At 42.8% G+C, this 18959-nt stretch overlaps 1 protein-coding gene across 4 annotated transcripts in view; it reads left to right on the forward strand.

Moving 5' to 3' along the window:
- PDE6A (phosphodiesterase 6A) overlaps nucleotides 1–18959 on the forward strand; it is a 70765-nt gene that overhangs the window by 17149 nt on the left and 34657 nt on the right. For all 4 annotated transcript variants that reach the window (XM_027081608.1, XM_027081610.1, XM_027081607.1 and 1 more), the window contains 3 exons: nucleotides 4479–4553; nucleotides 9429–9493; nucleotides 15349–15415. In XM_027081608.1, the coding sequence (XP_026937409.1) occupies nucleotides 4479–4553; nucleotides 9429–9493; nucleotides 15349–15415 (207 nt within the window). The remainder of the gene's footprint in view (nucleotides 1–4478; nucleotides 4554–9428; nucleotides 9494–15348; nucleotides 15416–18959) is intronic.

Here is an 18959-nt window from a genome sequence, read left to right on the forward strand (position 1 = left end):
AAGAAAGAGCCCCACAAACAAAAAAAAAAAAAAAAAAAAAAAAAAAACTATCTATTGAGTTCTTAATTTCAGGTATTTTTCAATTTTAGAATTTCCATTTCATCTTTCTTGAGGTTTCCAGTGCTCTTCTAAAATTCTCTATTCTGTATTTGATTTCTTGGACATAACCAGTTATTTTAGAGTCTGGGTCTGAGAGCTATAATATCTGTAGATATATTCTATGGCTGCCTTTCTATAGTCTGTTTTATCTCTTGATTTTCAGTTAATCCTTATCTTGTACATGACTATTTATTTTTGTTTGAACATTAGAGACATGTATAAAACATTTTAGAGATGATTTGAAACTCTGGGCAATGTTATGTTCCTCCAAAGGGGATTTATGTTACTTCTGGCTAGCGGTTGAGATAAAGGCAGAGCATCTGAATCCAATCAGGGATTGAGCTGATTTGAAGCTGGTCTTCAGTTTTTGCAAGGGATGTTCTGTTTCTGATTCACTTTTACTCCTAGGGTATAAACCTTTAAGAAGGGCCACCTGAAACCTGGGTTGATTTCAAGGGTTCCTCCTCCTTGGCAGGCCCTGAATTCCAGTTTTATCCTACTAGCCCAGTAAGTCTGTGCAGCTTCCCAGCTGCTCCACAGCATCTTTGGTATCAGCAAGGCAATCAAGAGGAAAAGCTGAATCAGACATTAGGCTCACATCTCTGGGCTTCCCTTCTCTGTGGGATCTTGGCCCATCAAGTCCTTGCTGCCTTGCTAGCTCTATGATTCCTTCAAACAAATGTTTATATACACATATGCACACATACACATATACAGTCCAGATTTCATAATAATTCTCAGTTGGAGGACTGGTCTGAAACAAACTGGCCACCATTAATAGGAGTAGAAATCCTCTTTCTTTGTTCTTTAGTCCACATAGACTTACCTCATTCTTCTAAATAGTATGGATATACCATAATTAATTTATCCTTTCCCCTATTTCTGGGCATTTAAATCATTTCTAAATAGTCTTGCAATTAAAGACAATGCTATAATAAACAACCTTGGAGTTAAATTCCTGCACACTTGACAGAGACTATCTATAGGACAAAGCTGTGGAAGTACATTACTAAGAAAAAATTTTTATTTTGCTTTCCCCAAATTTTCCCTCTAAAGGCTAAATCATTTTATACTCTCACTCGCACTGCATGAGAATTCCATTTCTCCAAACTCCTGCCAATTCTGTATATCATAAATCTTTTTATTTTTCCTACTTAAATGGGCAAAAAATGTTATTGGTTTTTTCTAATTGTTTTTTCACTGATTACCAAGTGAGGGTAAATACATTTATATGTTTATTTGTGAGTTAACTTTTTTTCTTCCATATATTGCCCAAATCTTTCTGGGCAATATATGCCCATTTTTCCACCTTTAAAATTGAATTCTTTGTCTATTTCTTATTAAAATATAGAAGTGCTTTATCCATGATATAGACTATATCTCTGTCACATAGGCTGCAACCATATTTTCCCTTTCTATGGATTACATTTTAACTTTGTTTATGACATCTTTCATCATACGGAAGATTTAAATTTTCTTTTATGGCTTCTGCGTTTTGAATTTTGTTTAAAAAAGACTTCCTCAACCTTAATATTATAGTCTGAAATAATCTGGTGTGTTTTGATTAATATATCTTCATCTTTCACTCATCTTTTGAAATTATCAATATGTTATGGTATAAGGTAGGGATAAATTTTGTGCCCCCCTCATAATTCCCCATTTAAAGAACAATCTATCCTTTCTCCACTGTTTTGAAATGCCACCATTTTGATATGCCATTTTACCATATAACAGATTTCCATATACTCATGGGTTTATTATTCTGATTTTTGCCTTTAAAATAGCTCCCTAAGTGATTCTGGTGCAGTTGGGCCATATACTGATTTTAGGGAACCTCTGGTACTAGTCCAACTGTCCATTTGATTCTTGTAAATTCTTGAATCAAGTATTTTGCCAAATATGGCTAAATCCAGCAATAAGCACTTTTACACTCCTTCGGGAAGTAGCAAATGAATTCATACAAATGAATGGTTCTTTTTTTTAATCAAAAGAATTTCTGAGTAGTTAAATTCAAAAGAAATTTGGAGGTGCAAACTGAGCACCACTTTAAGGAGTTTGAACCTTAAAGGATCTGAACACAGCTCTGAGCTGCAGTGTTCTGCCCTCTGTTTCTTTTGAACTCCCCCTCAAAAGGGAAAGTTACATTTAAGCAAGAATATCCTGACTTAGTCATCCCCAATAGATGGAACAATCTAGCAATGAGAAGTGGGCTGGGCTGCCTATAATCACTCTAAGAACCTAGGCTTCTCCACCTCCCCCGACACCACCCCACCCCAGGTAGCTAAGCTCTTACCTGAAGTATTGACATTATGAAAAAAGTCAATAAATGTCACTGAATTGTACACTTAAACTGGGTGGATTATATGGTATATGAATTATATCTCAAAAAAGCTGTTTAGAAATAAAAAAGAGAGAGAGAGATTGAGACAGAGGAAGGCAAGCATAAACATGCTCCATATTCCACCCAACCCTTTGTTGATAACATCTGCTTCTCCTTGGGACAATCTTCAGAATCACTCAGAGTTTGATCTTGGCAGTGTCAGCCCCATGTCCTTCTTCTGGTCTCCTCTAAAATTTGTGTTCTCCTTTTATTACTGTTTTGGTTCTTACCCCATCTACCTTACTAAAGTTACTTGAGGGCTTAATTCTCTCCTCCATGACATAGCAGATTCCTCCAGGGAATAAACTGTGCCTTGTCCATCTCTCTCTATCTAACAGCAAGCATGTTGTGGAGCTTAGGTAAGTCTCCAGTTCACATTTTCACCCAGAATTGAATTGCTTCGTGTTGTTGGTAGTCAAGAGAAAAGCCCAACTGGGCAGAAGGGTGAGGATGTGAAATGTGAATTTCATGTGGAGTCCCTTCTGCTTGCCCCCTGGATGATATTAGAACAAACCACCATGACAAACATGTTCAAACAAGAGAGAGAGGTCAAGAAGCATCCTGCCCACAATAACCCAGAGCTAATGGATCATGGTCCCTAAATACCAGCAGATAAATGAACAGAGAGGCACTGGAGGACAGAGGCCTCCTCCGCCAGGCCCAGATTTGACCCAACACAAACTGTGCAGCTGTATGTGCGGTAGGAAAACCAGCGGAGAAGTAGCAAGGGAGCGCCTGCAAGGCTTCCCAGTTTCTTCTCCTGGGGCTGTGTGACCATGCAGAGCCTTTGCCAACCCTCTTCTCTCCTCTCTCTGCCCCTGTCTTTGCTAGTTGTCTTACAGGTGTCATCCTTTCCTATTGGAGCCTAGATATGGGTCTATCCATCCATATTTGGCACCATGGTTTGTCCTTTCTTTCTTATCTGGAAAAAAATTTTTTTCCCTATTACCAAAGCCATAAATTTTATTAGGGAATAATTGCTAAATAAAGTATAATCTCATTCTAATCCCCCAGAGAAAACCAGTTGTTAATGCTTTGTTGTGAATTCTTTGACAGCATTTTCTATATAAACACTGGGGTCACATGATTTATCTATTTTTGTCACCTCACATTTTTTACTCATCAGTGTATCATGGACATCTTTTTAATCAATACCTACACAACTGTAACATCACTGTTACTAGACGTACCATAATTGATTTAATAAGTCCCCTCCTATTGGACACTTAGGTTTTTTCTGATTTTTCACTGCTATAAATGATACTGCAAGAAACATTGTTGCAGCTAACTGTTTGCTCACATGTTTAGCATGTATTAATACTTAAGGTAAATTTCTTAGCCATAGAGTCCCCATTTTCCCTCTCATGTCCCACAGCACAGGGAGTATGAGGGTGCTCCAACCTAACTCCCATTTCTTGGTTATTGATTAGATAGATCCAGTTCTTTTTTTTTTTTTTAATTTTTTATTTATTTTTTGGCTGCGTTAGATCTTTGTTGCTGCGTGCAGGCTTTCTCTAGTTGCAGCGAGTGGGGGCTACTCTTTGCTGCAGTGCGTTGGCTTCTCATCTCAGTGGCTTCTCTTGTTGTGGAGCACGGGCTCTAGGCGCATGGGCTTCAGTAGTTGGGGCTCGCGGGCTCTAGAGCGCAGGCTCAGTAGTTCTGGTGCAGGGGCTTAGTTGCTCCACGGCATGTGGGATCTTCCCAGACCAGGGATCGAACCCGTGTCCCCTGCATTGGCAGGCGGATTCTTAACCACTGCACCACCAGGGAAGTCCCTAGACAGATCCAGTTCTGATGATATTGATACATCTCAAAGCACAGACATGACTGAGATTCTCCAACTCTAGTGAATCTTGTAGCCCTTCCAACCTTTGGTTTCACTGAGCTCTGCCCATCTTCCAGATTTCAGTGATAGATGACTCATACAGGTAGTCTTCTTTTCTTAATCTTTTTCTGATCTACTTTCAAGACACATAATTATTGTTTTTCTCATTCCTAGGAATTTTTTGACGTGTGGCCAGTCCTGATGGGTGAGGCTCCACCCTACTCTGGTCCCAGGACTCCAGATGGAAGGGTAGGTCTCTCTCTAGCCTGTCCAATATGATCAAATGTTTAATGAAATGCAAACGAGTAAGGCACTGTAGGCCCTGCTGAAGTGTCTTTACCACTTCAGTATTTATCTTCTCTGGGTTGGGTTGTCTCCCTTGAAATTATGATAACTCCTCACAATTGCTCAAGCCCTGTAATTTGCAAGGTATTTTAATATCTCACTGGAGTTTCACAATAACCCGGTGGGACTGACAAAGGAGGAATAAATATTCTCATTCCATAGATGAGGGAAGAACTCCAGAAAGATCAAGCAACCTGCTCAAGGATCCACCCAGCAGGAAAACTGTAGACAATTAAAGCTACAAATAACCTTAAAATCTAATCTAAAATGTACAAATTGATAGCCAGAAGGTCAATTCCAGCCAATAGGTAAATGTGTTTGGCTACATACGTTTTTTTAGTTTTTCTTTGTTTTCACTTTAAAACAGTTTTGAATTGGCAGCTTAGCACTTAAAAATCAAGGTATTTCTGATAAACATCTAGATTCTCAGTTTCTTTTCAAAAGGTGGCAGATCAGTCAAAACTGGACGCACAGTCCTGCAGGGTAAATTTGATTGGAGCTGAGTAGCGGCCGCCTCCTTGCAATGTGTGGCCTGAACTCTCTAGTTTGCACAGTGCCCCCGACTCCCTCTTGTACACCCCTGGCCTCCTCCTCTCACTTATGTTTCTATCAGGTCTCTCTTGGCACTTCAGTTTGCGACCTCTGGTTTCCTACTATTGCTACATTTTAAAGATGAGGCACAAACACTTTAGAGAAGCTGAAATGAAATGTGTGGGGATGTAAAGATGCAGCAGGGTAAACAGACCTGGCACTCAAATGGCCTATAGAACCTGTAGCATGACAGAATGACTTCAGCTGAGGCCACATACAATAGGTAAGCAGCAGAGTCGTGTCCTGAATTGAGTTTTAGTCCAGCGTTCTTTCCACAAAACCTTCCAGCCTGTCTGAAATGGTATGTCAATTTCTGCTAGGAGGCCTGATTCCCCCCAGCCAACACTAACCCTACCCAAAATAAAGATAAAGGACAGCATGTGTATGTGTCTGTCCGTGTGTGTGTGTGTGTGTGTGTGTGTGTGTGTGTGTGTGACAGACTTTATTTAATCTTAATTCAAACTCTAGGGATTTAGAATTAACACCCTGGCCTGTGAGCTTCCTATACACACCAGAAAAGATTTCAACCTTGGAATCTAAACTGTCTGTTCTGCTTTACCCAAAATGACCTTTATAACCTGGCACTGTCCAGTTTCAAACTACTCTTTTGCCCACACAATTTCATGATTTCATTTGGGAAGACTGAGTCTTCAAGGCTTACATCATGTGCTGCTGTCAGAAAACTATTTGGGGACGTTTTTCCTTTTTAAGTACAGCTTTTTGTGTTGGCATAGCTGAGATGTTACTACTGAGATTTTCATCTAATTCACATATGAGCTGGACTTGTTCCTAAAATTTAGAATTCTAGGAACTATATAGAATAGAGATCACCATAGCTTTCAGACACCACCAACTTCAATTAATTTCAGTTTCCCGGGCTGCTTTAATATTCAGCTCTCTGAGTTGAGCCCTGAGGTCAGAGGTCATCTCCAATTCCAGGACAGCCAGAGAGCTATCAGGCTCTAACTTATCCTTTTGCCTACTAACATCACTCTCACACTTTATCTGCCACATCCACATTAGAAATACAATCTTCCTCTGGATTTTGACCAATTAACCTCCCCAAATCTTGGTTCTGAAGTTCCCCCAATGCAACTACACCTCACTTCATCTCCTCTTAAAAATAAAGCGTTGTGTGTGTTTTTTAATTATGAAAAAGGCTAAGTAGACTTCATGGGGAAAAAAAAATAGCACTTCTTTTAAAACTGGTATATTTCCATGCATGATGATTTGGCTCTCGCTGTATGTGGCTCTTTCAAAGACCCTGTGTTACAGCGTCAGCTGCTTAGGTGCAAAGTGACAAAGGCACTCATTGATGGCTTGGTTTTGACTTTCCGAAGGCTGGTGAATTCCTACGTGAATAAGGCCTTGAAAGCAACTTGGCTGAGCTACAGTGTGTGGAAAAAGTTCTGTTTACCTAAAGCACACTGAACTTTTTGTTGCTTTCTGTGAAAGCAAAATTGATTCTCCTGTGGGTTTAAAAGAAAAAAAGTCCAGTTCTCACCTTTCTAAAAGAATCTCATGGAGACCCCTGGGTAGGGCAGTTTACCAGGCCCGGGGAGCCAGCAGCTTCCCTGGGAGAGCAGTGAACAGCCCAGGCCCAAGGACAGATGGCCCTGAAGCAAGAAGGCCATCTCCCCCTCCCAGAAGGAAACAGCTCTACCAAAGTCCCAGCAGATAACAGGGCCACCTTTGATTTCTAGAACCGCCCATAGGATATGACCTCACTGTTTTAAAATGTTCTTACCGCAATGTATTTATATTTATTGAAAAAGTAATACGTGAGCACAGAGAACAGCTCACACCATACAAAAGAGCACAGCACAGAAATCCAGCCTGCCCTGAGGCAGCCACTGTGCCACTGTGAGCGGTCTACCTTTCCCAAATGTCCATGGACATTCCTGGGTGTGTGTGTGTGTGTGTGTGTGTGTGTGTGTGTGTGTGTGTGTACACACACACACACACACACACACACATTCCACCACCACCACCCTTGACAAGTGTGATGATTCTATTTTGTGCCTTACTTTTCCCACTTAAGTATATTTTGTCATCTTTCCCTATCAGCACAGATACAGCTATTCGCTCTGGAGACATGCAAAGTATCCACTATGCGCAGGAACTCAGTGTGCTTAACCATCTCCAAGTGATAGATATCAGCTATCTCCAGACTTTTTAAAGCAGTCTGGTTGAGAGCCCTAGATGGGGAAAACAATGCTGTTACCTACATTTGGGAAAATATCGATAGGATTTATTAGCATATGTAGAATTACTGGGTCAAAGAATATGTGCATTTTAATCTATGAGAGACTATCTATGCTAACTCTCCAACCATAGTCTTAGAATCATAGCTGGAAGGAGCTTTAGGGATTCCCTAATTCAGTTTTTTAAATTCCCAGATTATCTTTAGAACCCAAGGCTCCCACAGTGGCTGCCTGGGCCAGGGGTGAATGGGGGCAGAGGAGGACAGGACAGGGAGTGAGGGAAAACCAGGAGAGAGGCAGGATCTCCATGTACCCCAACTCTGCTTCCATTAGGGCGGCATTACTTTCCTCTGCTTCATAGGATTAGGGCCCATGCTTTGTTAGGGAAAAGGGTTCTGCTACTTGACACCAACAAAAAACAAACACCACCGATTTTACAGCTGGGGAAACTGAGGTCCAGAAAGGACACATAGTGGAACCAAGACCAGAGCCTGAATCTTTGCACTCTAGATCTATTCCTAACTCCATTTCATCGTGCTGTGGGGTTCACCTGGTCTTCCCTTGGATGCTTCCTACTGCAGGGAGCTCATACCTACCCTGGAGCAGCCGATGCCATGGGAGCCGCTCTAGAAGGGTTCAATCACTGTAGCTGCTTCCAATGGTGGGCGTTGAGGAGCAGAGCCTCTCTCTCCCTCGTGAGCCTGAAGAAGGTCACGACTGCCCGTCAACTAGACACCCTTGACTAGATGAGGAATTTCCCTTTGTGGAGGTTCTGAGTCAAGAGGCCTTGATGGGGCCCAGGTATCAACATTTAAATCTCTAGGGCAATATTTCTCAAAATAACCTGTAGTAGAGGAAAAATTTTTTTTTAATTTCCAATTTATCTTGGACTGATACTTTTCAAGCTATGATAAAAATCTATTATGCAAAAAGTAAAAATTTTAAAAGACATACAAAACTTGTCTTTTTAAAATTATCAGTTTCAACAGACCTAACCTAGCTCAGTCAAATTGCTGTAAAAGTTTCTAAACCCTGACTGTCAATTTCTGTTTTTATCTCATCATGGAATAGTAACAAATAGTTTGCAGCCTGGTACCAGTCCAGGGACCACACTTTGAGTAGCCCCCTTTCTAGGTGAGAGTGCTACAGAGAGGAAAACACTATTTTAAGCTGTTAACCTTAAGTGACAGTAGAAAGAGCTCTGAGCACAGGAGTCAGGGGCCAAGGTTCTGGTCCCGGCTTACTGTCTTACTATAAATGAGTCCTTTCCTCTCTCTGGGTCTCAGTTTTCCTATTTGTAAAATGATTATTACTAACCTGCCCATCACGTTCCAATAAGGTAATGGATTTTTCCCTGGAGAGCTAGGGAAAAGGAACCACCTGCCAGTATCCAACCCCATGTTAGGAAGTCATGGAATTGAACAGGTCTAATTTAAGAGAATAGGGGTTTTAATGGTGTAAGGAGGTGGGAGGGATGGAAGAGGTGGAATGTGAGTTGGGAAGCATGAGGGATGATTGGGAAGGCAAGTCTGCAAGAGCTGACGCAGCAAAGAGCAGCTGAGTGGAGGAGTGAAGGAGAAAGGGGGCCGTGACCATGGAGCGGACCCCACATGGAAGATGGCTGGGTTGATGATGATGCTAAATGGGACAGAAGCCTCCTTCCACCTCCCTCTCTCACTAGACTCCACCAGCAATCTTTCTCTCTTTTTCCTTGTATTGAACCCCCAGATCCCCTTGGAACACTTCTTATGTCTCTTCCCAGCCCCAGATCCCAGCCCCTGCCTGGCCACTGTGGGCTGGTTCCAGGGAGGAGCACACTGAACCCTGAGAGTCAGCTGAGCACAGTGAGCTCCAGGGGCACCGGGACACGCCCTTAGAAGGTCATGCTGGTGCTTCTGGAAAACCACAGGGCACAGGGTAAAGAACAAAGCCTTTCTCAAGGACACACTCCTGCTGAAGCACTGTCTCTATCTCTTTTGCCTAGGAAATCAACTTTTACAAGGTCATTGACTACATCCTGCATGGCAAAGAAGACATCAAAGTCATCCCGTAAGTCTCTTCTCAAAACATGTAGAATTGCAGGCACATTATCAGTGTCCAGAAGATACTCATTCCAAGATCGACACTAACCAAACCCAAGAAGGCCACACACTCTGTTCGAGGCAGGGAGAGCAGTAAGGAGGCAGTGTGGAAGGGTGGAAAGACCATGCAGTTTGGAAAATGAGGCTGGATTCTGACTCAGGTGCTGTGAGTTCAAGTCCCAAGTCCAGTGTCAATAAGTGGCCTGGGGACTTCCCTGGTGGCGCAGTGGTTAAGAATCCGCCTGCCAGTACAGGGGACATGGGTTTGAGCCCTGGTCTGGGAAGATCCCACATGCCACGGAGCAACTAAGCCCGTGCGCCACAACTACTGAGCCTGTGCCCTAGAGCCCACGAGTCACAACAATTGAGCCCACATGCCAACAACTGCTGAAGCCTGCATGCCTAGAACCCGTGCTCCGCAGCAAGAGAAGCCACACAATGAGAAGCCTGCGCACCGCAATGAAGAGTAGCCCCTGCTCATAGCAACAACAGAAAGCCTGAACACAGCAACGAAGACCCGAAGCAGCCAAAAATAAATAAATAAATAAATAAATTTATTAAAAAGTAAATAAATAAGTGGCCAGTTTGGGCCTCTCTATAGAATGAGGCCATGGTGTCCGATCGTGGCTTTTCAATGATTTTCTATGGAGGCACATCTGGGGCCTAATGCAGAGGGTAAGGCAAAGGCAGGAAGTTGGCAAAGAAAGTGACTCAGCCCCCAAGGAAAGCTTATTCTCTCTCTTTTTTTAAAAAATATTTTTTTATTTATTTAGGCTGCCGCAGGTCTTAGCTGTGCCACGCAGGATCTTTAGCTGCAGCATTCAAACTCCTAGTTGAGGCATGCATGCGAATCTAGTTCCCTGACCAGGGATCGAACCCAGGGCCCCTGCTTTGGGAGCGCAGAGTCTTACCCACTGGACCACCAAAGAAGTCCCAGAAAGCTTAGTCTCTAATGTCTTCTTATATGACCTAGGAGGATAATGAAAAGGCAAGAACTCCCAGAGGGTGAGGCCTCCGACCTGCCTGCAGGTGGTGGAGGCTCAAAGGTCATTTTAAGATTTCAACAGTCAAGAACGTTTTTAGTATCAGCTTGTACTTTTTGATCAGTAGAGCACTCTCCAAAACTTAGCTGCCTTGTTACCTACGTGAATCCTCTGTGGGTACCAAGAGCCACCCCACAGTTTTGTCTGAGGCTTGGCTCTCTTTCCCAACTGAACTGCAGACTCCATGAGGCTGTGATCAGACTCTGTGGGAGAGCCTCACCTTTGGTCTCTTTTCTGGTCCAAATGAAGGGATTTATAGCAGGTCACCTTAATCCTTAACTAGTGGTTGTGAGAGGCCACAACTGTTGCCAAACAATTTTGATAATCCTGTCACTCAGATCACTCAGTTCTCTGGTTCATCTTTTACTGGTTGGGTATAAGAGACTACTTCAGGTTCCTGAGTTTCTGGGTTCTCTCTGTTCAGTCCTGTTTGCATGAAGACTGAGTCTTTCCTAAACTCGTCTCTTTCTTTTTCTTTTTTTTTTCCTTGTCAACTGCATACTCTGCCACCATTCTGTTTTCTAACCACTTCTCTAGAGGTGCCAGTTTATCAAACTCATTGTCTGTATGCTGAGTTATCACAGATCACAGTTCTCCCCAATGTCTCACCACTCCTCACCAAGTATCACACCCTTCTAGCCTCTGATAACATCCACCTTGCTGCCTTCTACAGTGTGGCTGTATCCACATTGAATTTAATATAAATTCTTAGAAGTAACTTAAAGAGATTATACTATGATGCAGCACGGAAACAAAAAGTGCCTTTGAATGGCACAAAAAGCCAGGAAAAAGGTATGAAATATGATAAAAATCTATACCTAAATGCTAAAAGAGCTCTGTTGATATTCATAGAGTAATAATTATAAGTTCAAAAAGTACTGCATTACAGATTAATTGGCAGAATATTATCTTTCTCAGTTGCATATAAGAAACGGTTCTTGGGAATTCCCTGGCCATCCAGTGGTTACGACTCCACGCTTCCACTGTAGCGGGCATGGGTTTCATCCCTGGTAGGGGAGCTAAGATCCTGCAGGCCACATAGCACGGCCAAAAAAAAAAAGAAAGAAAAAAAGAAAATAACAACCAGTTCTTGTAAGAACTGATGAGTTCTGAGATATACGTAAAGAAATACCATATATCCTATTTACAAGAGAGCTATCTAAAAGATAAGAATGCAGATAGAATGAAAGTAAAAGAATGAACAAAAGATATGCCTTGCAAATGATAATCAAAAGAAAACTGATGTAACTATGTGACTATCAGATAAAAATAGGTCTCAAGGTGCATTATTAGAGGGACTTCCCTGGTGGCGCAGTGGTTAGGAATCCGCCTGCTAGTACAGGGAACACAGGTTCGAACCCTGGTCGGGGAAGATCCCACATACCGCGGAGCAATTAAGCCTGTGTGCACAAATACTGAACCTGTGCTCTAGAGCCCACGGGCCACAACTACTGAAGTCCGTGTGCCTAGAGCCCGTGCTCCGCAACAAGAGAAGCCACCGCAATGAGAAGCCCACACACTGCAAGAAGAGTAACCCCTGCTCACCACAGCTAGAGAAAGCCCGCACGCAGCAACGAAGACCCATAATCTATGGGTAAAAGAAGAAATCAATGGAAATTATGACATATTCTGAAAGAATGAAAATATTACATATCAAAACCAGTGTGATGCAGAAATCATGCTTAAGGTGAAAATTTACAGTCTTAAATATTCATATGAGAAAAGAATACAATATAAAGTAATAAACTCTGTACCCACTTGTATCAGTCGGGGTCCTAGCAGATAATAGGCATCACATTCAAATAAGGATAATTCAAGGAGGCTTTACTTATAAAGGGATGAATTATAGAGGTGTGGGTGGAATGAAGGAAACTGAAAGAGAATATGCTAGTAGTGAGGTTGTTGTAAGCATTCCTGGGCCCATAGGAAATTTCTAGAACCTGGACGGAGAAAGTGTCATGTAGAGCAGGGCATCTTGAGAGAAGTGTTGCCTTTCAGTCAAGAGACGCAGCAAACCCAGAGCAACCCTGCCAGGGGGAACCCAGGGAAATAAATAGCCTGACCTAACTGTTCTACCTGCCTCTAGTTTTGGCCAGGTCTCCTCATTGGGCTAAATTCAATCAGAAGCTGGAAGGCCAGGCACCCTATTGATGGAGTCCACACAGACCGGCCTCCTGGGACACGGAGGAGCAGGTTGCAGAGCGGATCTGGAGGGTAGACAGAAGCTATCCATCACATCATCTCAAGAAACTAACAGCAAACAAGCAAATAAATAAACCCTCCCCAAAAGAATAAAGATAAGCCCAGAAATTAATGAAATATTAACAGAATAATGAACAAATGCCAAAAGCTGGTTTCTTGGAGAGATTAACAAAATTGATGAATTTCTGGCAAGACTGAGCAAGAAAAATAGAAAATCAAATGAGCTGTATCAGGAAGGAAAAGGGGGATAACCACAAAGACACAGAAATTAACAAGATAGTAAGAGGATATTATGCCCAAAATATTTTAAATCTAGATGAAAGAGGCAAATTCCTGCAAAAATAAAACCTACTAAGTATAAATCACAAAGAAATAGAATACCACAATAGTCTTATAACAATAAAATACATTAAAACCTTCCCACAAAGACATTCCAGGCCCAGATGCCTTCAGGGGTGAGTTCTACTAAATATTTAAGGAAGAAATAATGCAATTCTCATACAAATTATCCAGGAGACTAGAAAAAGAAGTGGCTAGCATAAACTTGACACCAAAACTCAACAAAGACTGTATGAAAAAAGAAAATTCAGACCAAGCTCACTTGTGAACATAGATGCAAATATGCTAAATAAAATTTTAGCAAATAATAACTAAAAAGGATTATACATCATGACCCAATTGGGTATATTCCAGGAATGCAGGGCTAACATTAGAAAAATGAATAAATACAATCTGCCACGTTAAGAGAAACATGACATAATTATCTCCATAGAGGAGAACTTCCTTAATCTTCTAAAAGTAATTTTTCTTTTAATGTCTGAAAATACTAAGTATTGACAGAGACGTGGAGTAAAGGAAGCTCTAATATACTGCTGATGGAAGTATTAATTGGCATGATCACTTTAGAAAACAGTTTGGTCTTACCTAGTAAAGTTGAAGACATGCACATCTTATGACCCAGGATTTCTACTCCTAGAACTAGCACATGGAATTGAAGGCACATATACACCAGAGTGCTGGAAGCAGCAATGCTCATATTAGCCTTGCACTGAGAGAAATGTCCATCAACAGTTGAATGCATAAATTATATGCAACCTTACCAGGGAAAACGGTTGAAGTCAATCAAACAAATGAATTACAGCAACATGAAAACGAAGTCCAATGAAATAATGTATGCACATTGATTCTACCTAAAACAGGTGAAACAGGCTACAGGAAAACAGGCCACAGAAAAGCAAGAATCATAACATTGGGACAATGGTTACGTTTGGGGTTTGGGAGAAGGTTGCGAGTGGCGGGGGGTCAGGTCAGGGATTTCCAAGGTACCGACAAGGTTGTTCTTTCTTGTTTTTTTTTTTTTATATATAAATTTATTTATTTATTCTTGGCTGGACTGGGTTTTTGTTGCTGCACACGGGCTTTTCTCTAGTTGCGGCGAGCGGGGGCTACTCCTCCTTGCTGTGCGTGGGCTTCTCATTGCGGTGGCTTCTCTTGCGGAGCATGGGCTCTAGGTGCGTGGGCTTCAGTAGTTGCAGCACACGGACTCAGTAGTTGTGGCGCATGGGCTTAGTTGCTCCACAGCATGTGGGATCTTCCTGGACCAGGGCTTGAATCTGTGTCCCCTGCATTGGCAGGCGGATTCTTAACCGCCGCACCACCAGGGAAGTGCCAGGTATAATTTCATAGGAGTTCACTTTCAAACAACTGATGAAGTTTTTAATGCATTTTTCCATGTGTGTATATATTTTTTGCAATAAACAAGTAAAAATAATACCCAAAATTGTGATATTGCTGCGTGGGATAAATAAGTATGTAAAGCACCTAGCTTAGTGCTTGGTATGTGGTAGGAGCTCATCCTAGATGGGTTTCCCTCACTCTACATGATATTAAGCTAACTCTCTGTATGTAAGTACTAAATGGAGGGAAATGACGGCATCTGTTTTTGCTCAGCAGCCCATAGCAATCTGTTGGATGAATTTTGTCTCTTTTCTTAGGGAGTCAAACTCAGTGTGAAATTAATAAAACTGATTTATCGCTTTTTTCTCAGTGTCTACATTGGGACATTAAGATGCTTAGCTAAGATGTGGGGCTTGGTCTGGTATAGTAAGTGGGTGCTTGGAGCCACCAGAGAGAAGAGGGAGGGTAAGATCCAGTTTCAAGTTTTTAGTCCAACTGTCCCTACATCAGAAGTTACCACTGGGGGATTCCCTGGTGGCGCAGTGGTTGCGAATCCGCCTGCCAGTGCACGGGACACGGGTTCGAGCCCTGGTCTGAGAAGATCCCACATGCCGCGGAGCAGCTGGGCCCATGCGCCACAACTACTGAGCCTGCACTCTGGAGCCCATGAGCCATAACTACTGAAGCCTGTGCGCCTAGAGCCTGTGCTCCGCAGCAGGAGAAGCCATCGCACTGAGAGGCCCTTGCACCGCAGCGGGGAGTGGCCCCCCTTGCCGCAACTAGAGAAAGCCCATGCACAGCGACAAAGACCCAATGCAGCCAATAAATAAATAAATTAATTAATTAATTTAAAAAATCTATTTTAAAAAAAAGAAGTTACCACTGTCTTTGGCCTTTACAGGAATCCACCTCCGGACCATTGGGCTTTAGTGAGCGGCCTTCCCACTTACGTTGCCCAAAATGGCCTGGTAAGTGATACAACTTTGAAGGGGGAGAGTTTTGAATCAGGTGGAAAGGTGAAGGGATTTCAGATCAAGAGAGTGGGAAAAACGATGGGAAGTGTGTATCTCTAAAAGCCCGGTTCTCCCATTTCTCAATTCACTCAACGGTTGGTCCAAGGGGATGTGCAGAGAATTGACATTTGAAGAAATATGAAATACACAGAGAAAGAACCCTCAGATGGAAAGGTGCACAGTCTCAGTGACAACTAAAGATACTTACGCAAATGTTAGGGATAAAGTCACAAGTGGCTGGTCCACCAGGCTCACCACAGAACAAGTCCCAGCCTCTCATCCCAGAGACTTAGTTGCCATTCCCAACACCCCCCCAACCCCGTCCCTGCCACATTTCCAGCCACACAGCAGAGCTCAAATGCTCTATCTCCCCCCATGCCCTACCCGCTTGGGGTGCAGGGCAGAGTGACAGTATCCCCTACCCTAGAGAGAAGGGTCATAGCTGCACATCACCCCAATATTTGAGCCTGCTTCTCTCTGTATCCTTCCCCAGGCACACACACTACACAGTGCTGTTCATGTATCAGGGTGTTTATTTATTGGGCATTTTCTATGTGCCAGGTGCTGTGGTTGGCTCTGGGGATACAATGATAGATGAATCAAATAGTTTCTGTTCTGAAGCTCATCATCAAATGGGAGATATCTTTATGAACAGATACTTAGACTATAATGTGATAAGGCCAGATAGAGATGTACATGGTACATTCTATGAACACAAAGTAGGAAGCATGTAAACCAGCCTTACTTGCCAGAGTGTTTTGGTCTGAGTTTTAAAATAAATAGGGGTTAGGCAGGTGGGGCAGGAAAGGGGATTGCAGGTGTAGGAAGCAACATGGGCAAACAACTAGGGCTTGGAGGTTTGAAGCGACACAGAGTGTGCAGTTCCGTGTTGCTGGAGTATTAGGTTTGAGACAGGAAGATGGCAAGAGATGAGGCTTGAGAGGGAGGGAGGGGCCAGATCACAGTAGCCTTGGACGCCAGGTCAAGAGGGTGGAACTTTAATCTACAGGCGATGGGTTTTTAAGCAAGAGGTTGGCACAATGAATTTTCATTTTAGAAAGAAAACTCTGAACGCTCCCTAGAAAATAGATCTGAAGGGACTAAGACTGGAAGCAGAGCGAAAAGTGTGTCCTTACAAACAAGAAATGAAGAACATCTCAACAAAGGCAAAGGCAGTAAAGAACACTAACTGTCTTCATTGCTAACAGCCATGGAGTGCTTATGATGAGCCAGGCAGTGAATACATTTGCTCATTCAATACTCATGACTCAGACAGAGATGAGGTGGAGAGAGGGAGATCAGGGCTCAGATCTAACACTGAAAGGGCTTTGTGATTGGTTGTGAGCAAAGAGGGAGGGAGAGAAGGACCAAAGCCAATTTCAGGCTTCTAGATTGGACAGATAATGCTGCCACCAGGTTTGGATGTAAGATGCTGAGATCACTTTCAGACAAGGTGCAACAGAGACTTTTTTCAGAAGCAAGTGTCGAGCAAGCAGCTAAAGAGTTGACTCTGATGCTGTGGAGCAAGAGGACGGATGGAGATAGAGATCTGTGTCAACAAAAGGTAGAGATGTGTACTGACTACACTACAGACCATATGATAGTATATCTGGTCCTTGACCACTTTGCTCCTAGGAGCAGATGGTACTTGAAACCATGAGTGCGGATGAAGTCACCAGGGAGAGTGAGGGAGACTCGGGGTAGAATACTAGAGGATGCCAGCATTTAAAGATTGGGTGGAGGAAGAAGAGTGTGTGAAGGAGAATCAGCAGAAAGGTTCAGAGGTGTCTGGAGGCCCAGGAGAGGGTAGTGTCATGGAAACCAAAGAAGTAGAAAGTTTCAACAAAGAGAGAGAATAACAAATGCAGCAAAAGTGATCCAGTGAGATAAGAACCAAAAACTCCCATTGGGCTTGGCAGTTAGGAGGTCATTGATGGCCCTGATGAGAGCAGCCTTGGTAGCAAGGTGGAGGAAGAAACCAGCAGGTGGTCTGCTGAGGTGTGGATGGGTAATGAGAAGGTAGAAAATGCAAGAGAAGGAGGAGAAAACCTGATGGTCACTACAAAGACCACATTGGGCCAAGGGAGGATTTTGTTTTCAAGGTTGGGAGAGAACCAAGCATGCCCATGGACTGAAGCTAAAGAGCCCTCAGAGAGGTTAGAAATCAGGAGAGAACAATAGCAACTGATGGAATTGGCCCAAGGAGAAGCCAGAGGCGTGGTACAGTGGGTGGGCAGTCTTGAACAGGAGCAGGGACAGCTCATCCTCTCAGACAACAGAATGGTCTGATCTACTGGGATAGGCAGGGTCAAAGCAAGCTCACATGGTATCTTTTTGAGAACTAGAAAAAGGTGTCCCTTCTTGATGGATGAAAAGAGAAAGGCTAGGGCCATTGTTCTGGAAGTCAAGAACAGGCTGGATTTCAACTCCCAGTCACCCCCTCAGCCAGATGCCTTTGTGCAGTGCACATGCTACGCAACTGTATACAGTGGCCCCATAGGCAGGACTCTGGAGGGATCAGATAAGTGTTATCTGCATGATAGGGTAAACTGGTCCAGTTTTCAGGAGAGGAATCTTGCAATATAAATACAACCAGAGCTACAGCACCTTTTACTTCTTCATTTGCTGTGAAGTTTACAGCACAAGGAAAAACTCCTTCCTGACAAAACAAATATAATTGATTCAAAGATGTTTAGAGTGGTATTATTTACATTAATTAAAAAAAACTGGACGTAACCAAATACTCAACAAAAGGGGGCAAGAAAATGGGACACCTTACTATAAAACTACAGCCATCAAAACAGTATGGTACTGGCACAAAGAACAGGAGAGAAAGCCCAGAAATACGCCCACACATACATCATCATACATCATTGTTGTATGATCAATTAATCTACAACAAAGGAGGCAAGAATATACAATGGAGAAAAGAAAGTCTCTTCAATAAGTGGTGCTGGGAAAACTGAACAGCTACATCTAAAAGAATGAAATTAAAACATTCTCTAAAACCATATACAGAAATAAACTCTGAATGGTTTAAAGACCTACATGTAAGATCAGACACTATAAAACTAGAGGAAAACATAGGCAGAACACTCTATGACATAAATCGCAGCAATATCTTTTTGGATCCACCTCCTAGAGTAATGAAAATAAAAATAAACAAATGGGGGCTTCCCTGGTGGTGCAGTGGTTGAGAGTCCGCCTGCTGATACAGGGGAAACGGGTTCATGCCCCGGTCCGGGAAGATCCCACATGCCGCGGAGCGGCTGGGCCCGTGAGCCATGGCCACTGAGCCTGCGCATCCAGAGCCTGTGCTCCGCAACGGGAGAGGCCACAACACTGAGAGGCCCGCATACCGCAAAAAAAAAAAATAATAAAAAATAAACAAATGGGACCTCATTAAACTTAAAAGCTTTTGCACAGCAAAGAAAACCATAAACAAAACGAGAAGACAACACACAGAATGGGAGAAAATATTTGCAAATGAAGCGACCAA

This window comes from Aethalodelphis obliquidens, unplaced genomic scaffold (genome assembly GCF_003676395.1).
Source record: "Aethalodelphis obliquidens isolate GAN/ISIS:26980383/991018 unplaced genomic scaffold, ASM367639v1 scaffold45, whole genome shotgun sequence".
Lineage (NCBI taxonomy): Eukaryota > Metazoa > Chordata > Mammalia > Artiodactyla > Delphinidae > Aethalodelphis > Aethalodelphis obliquidens.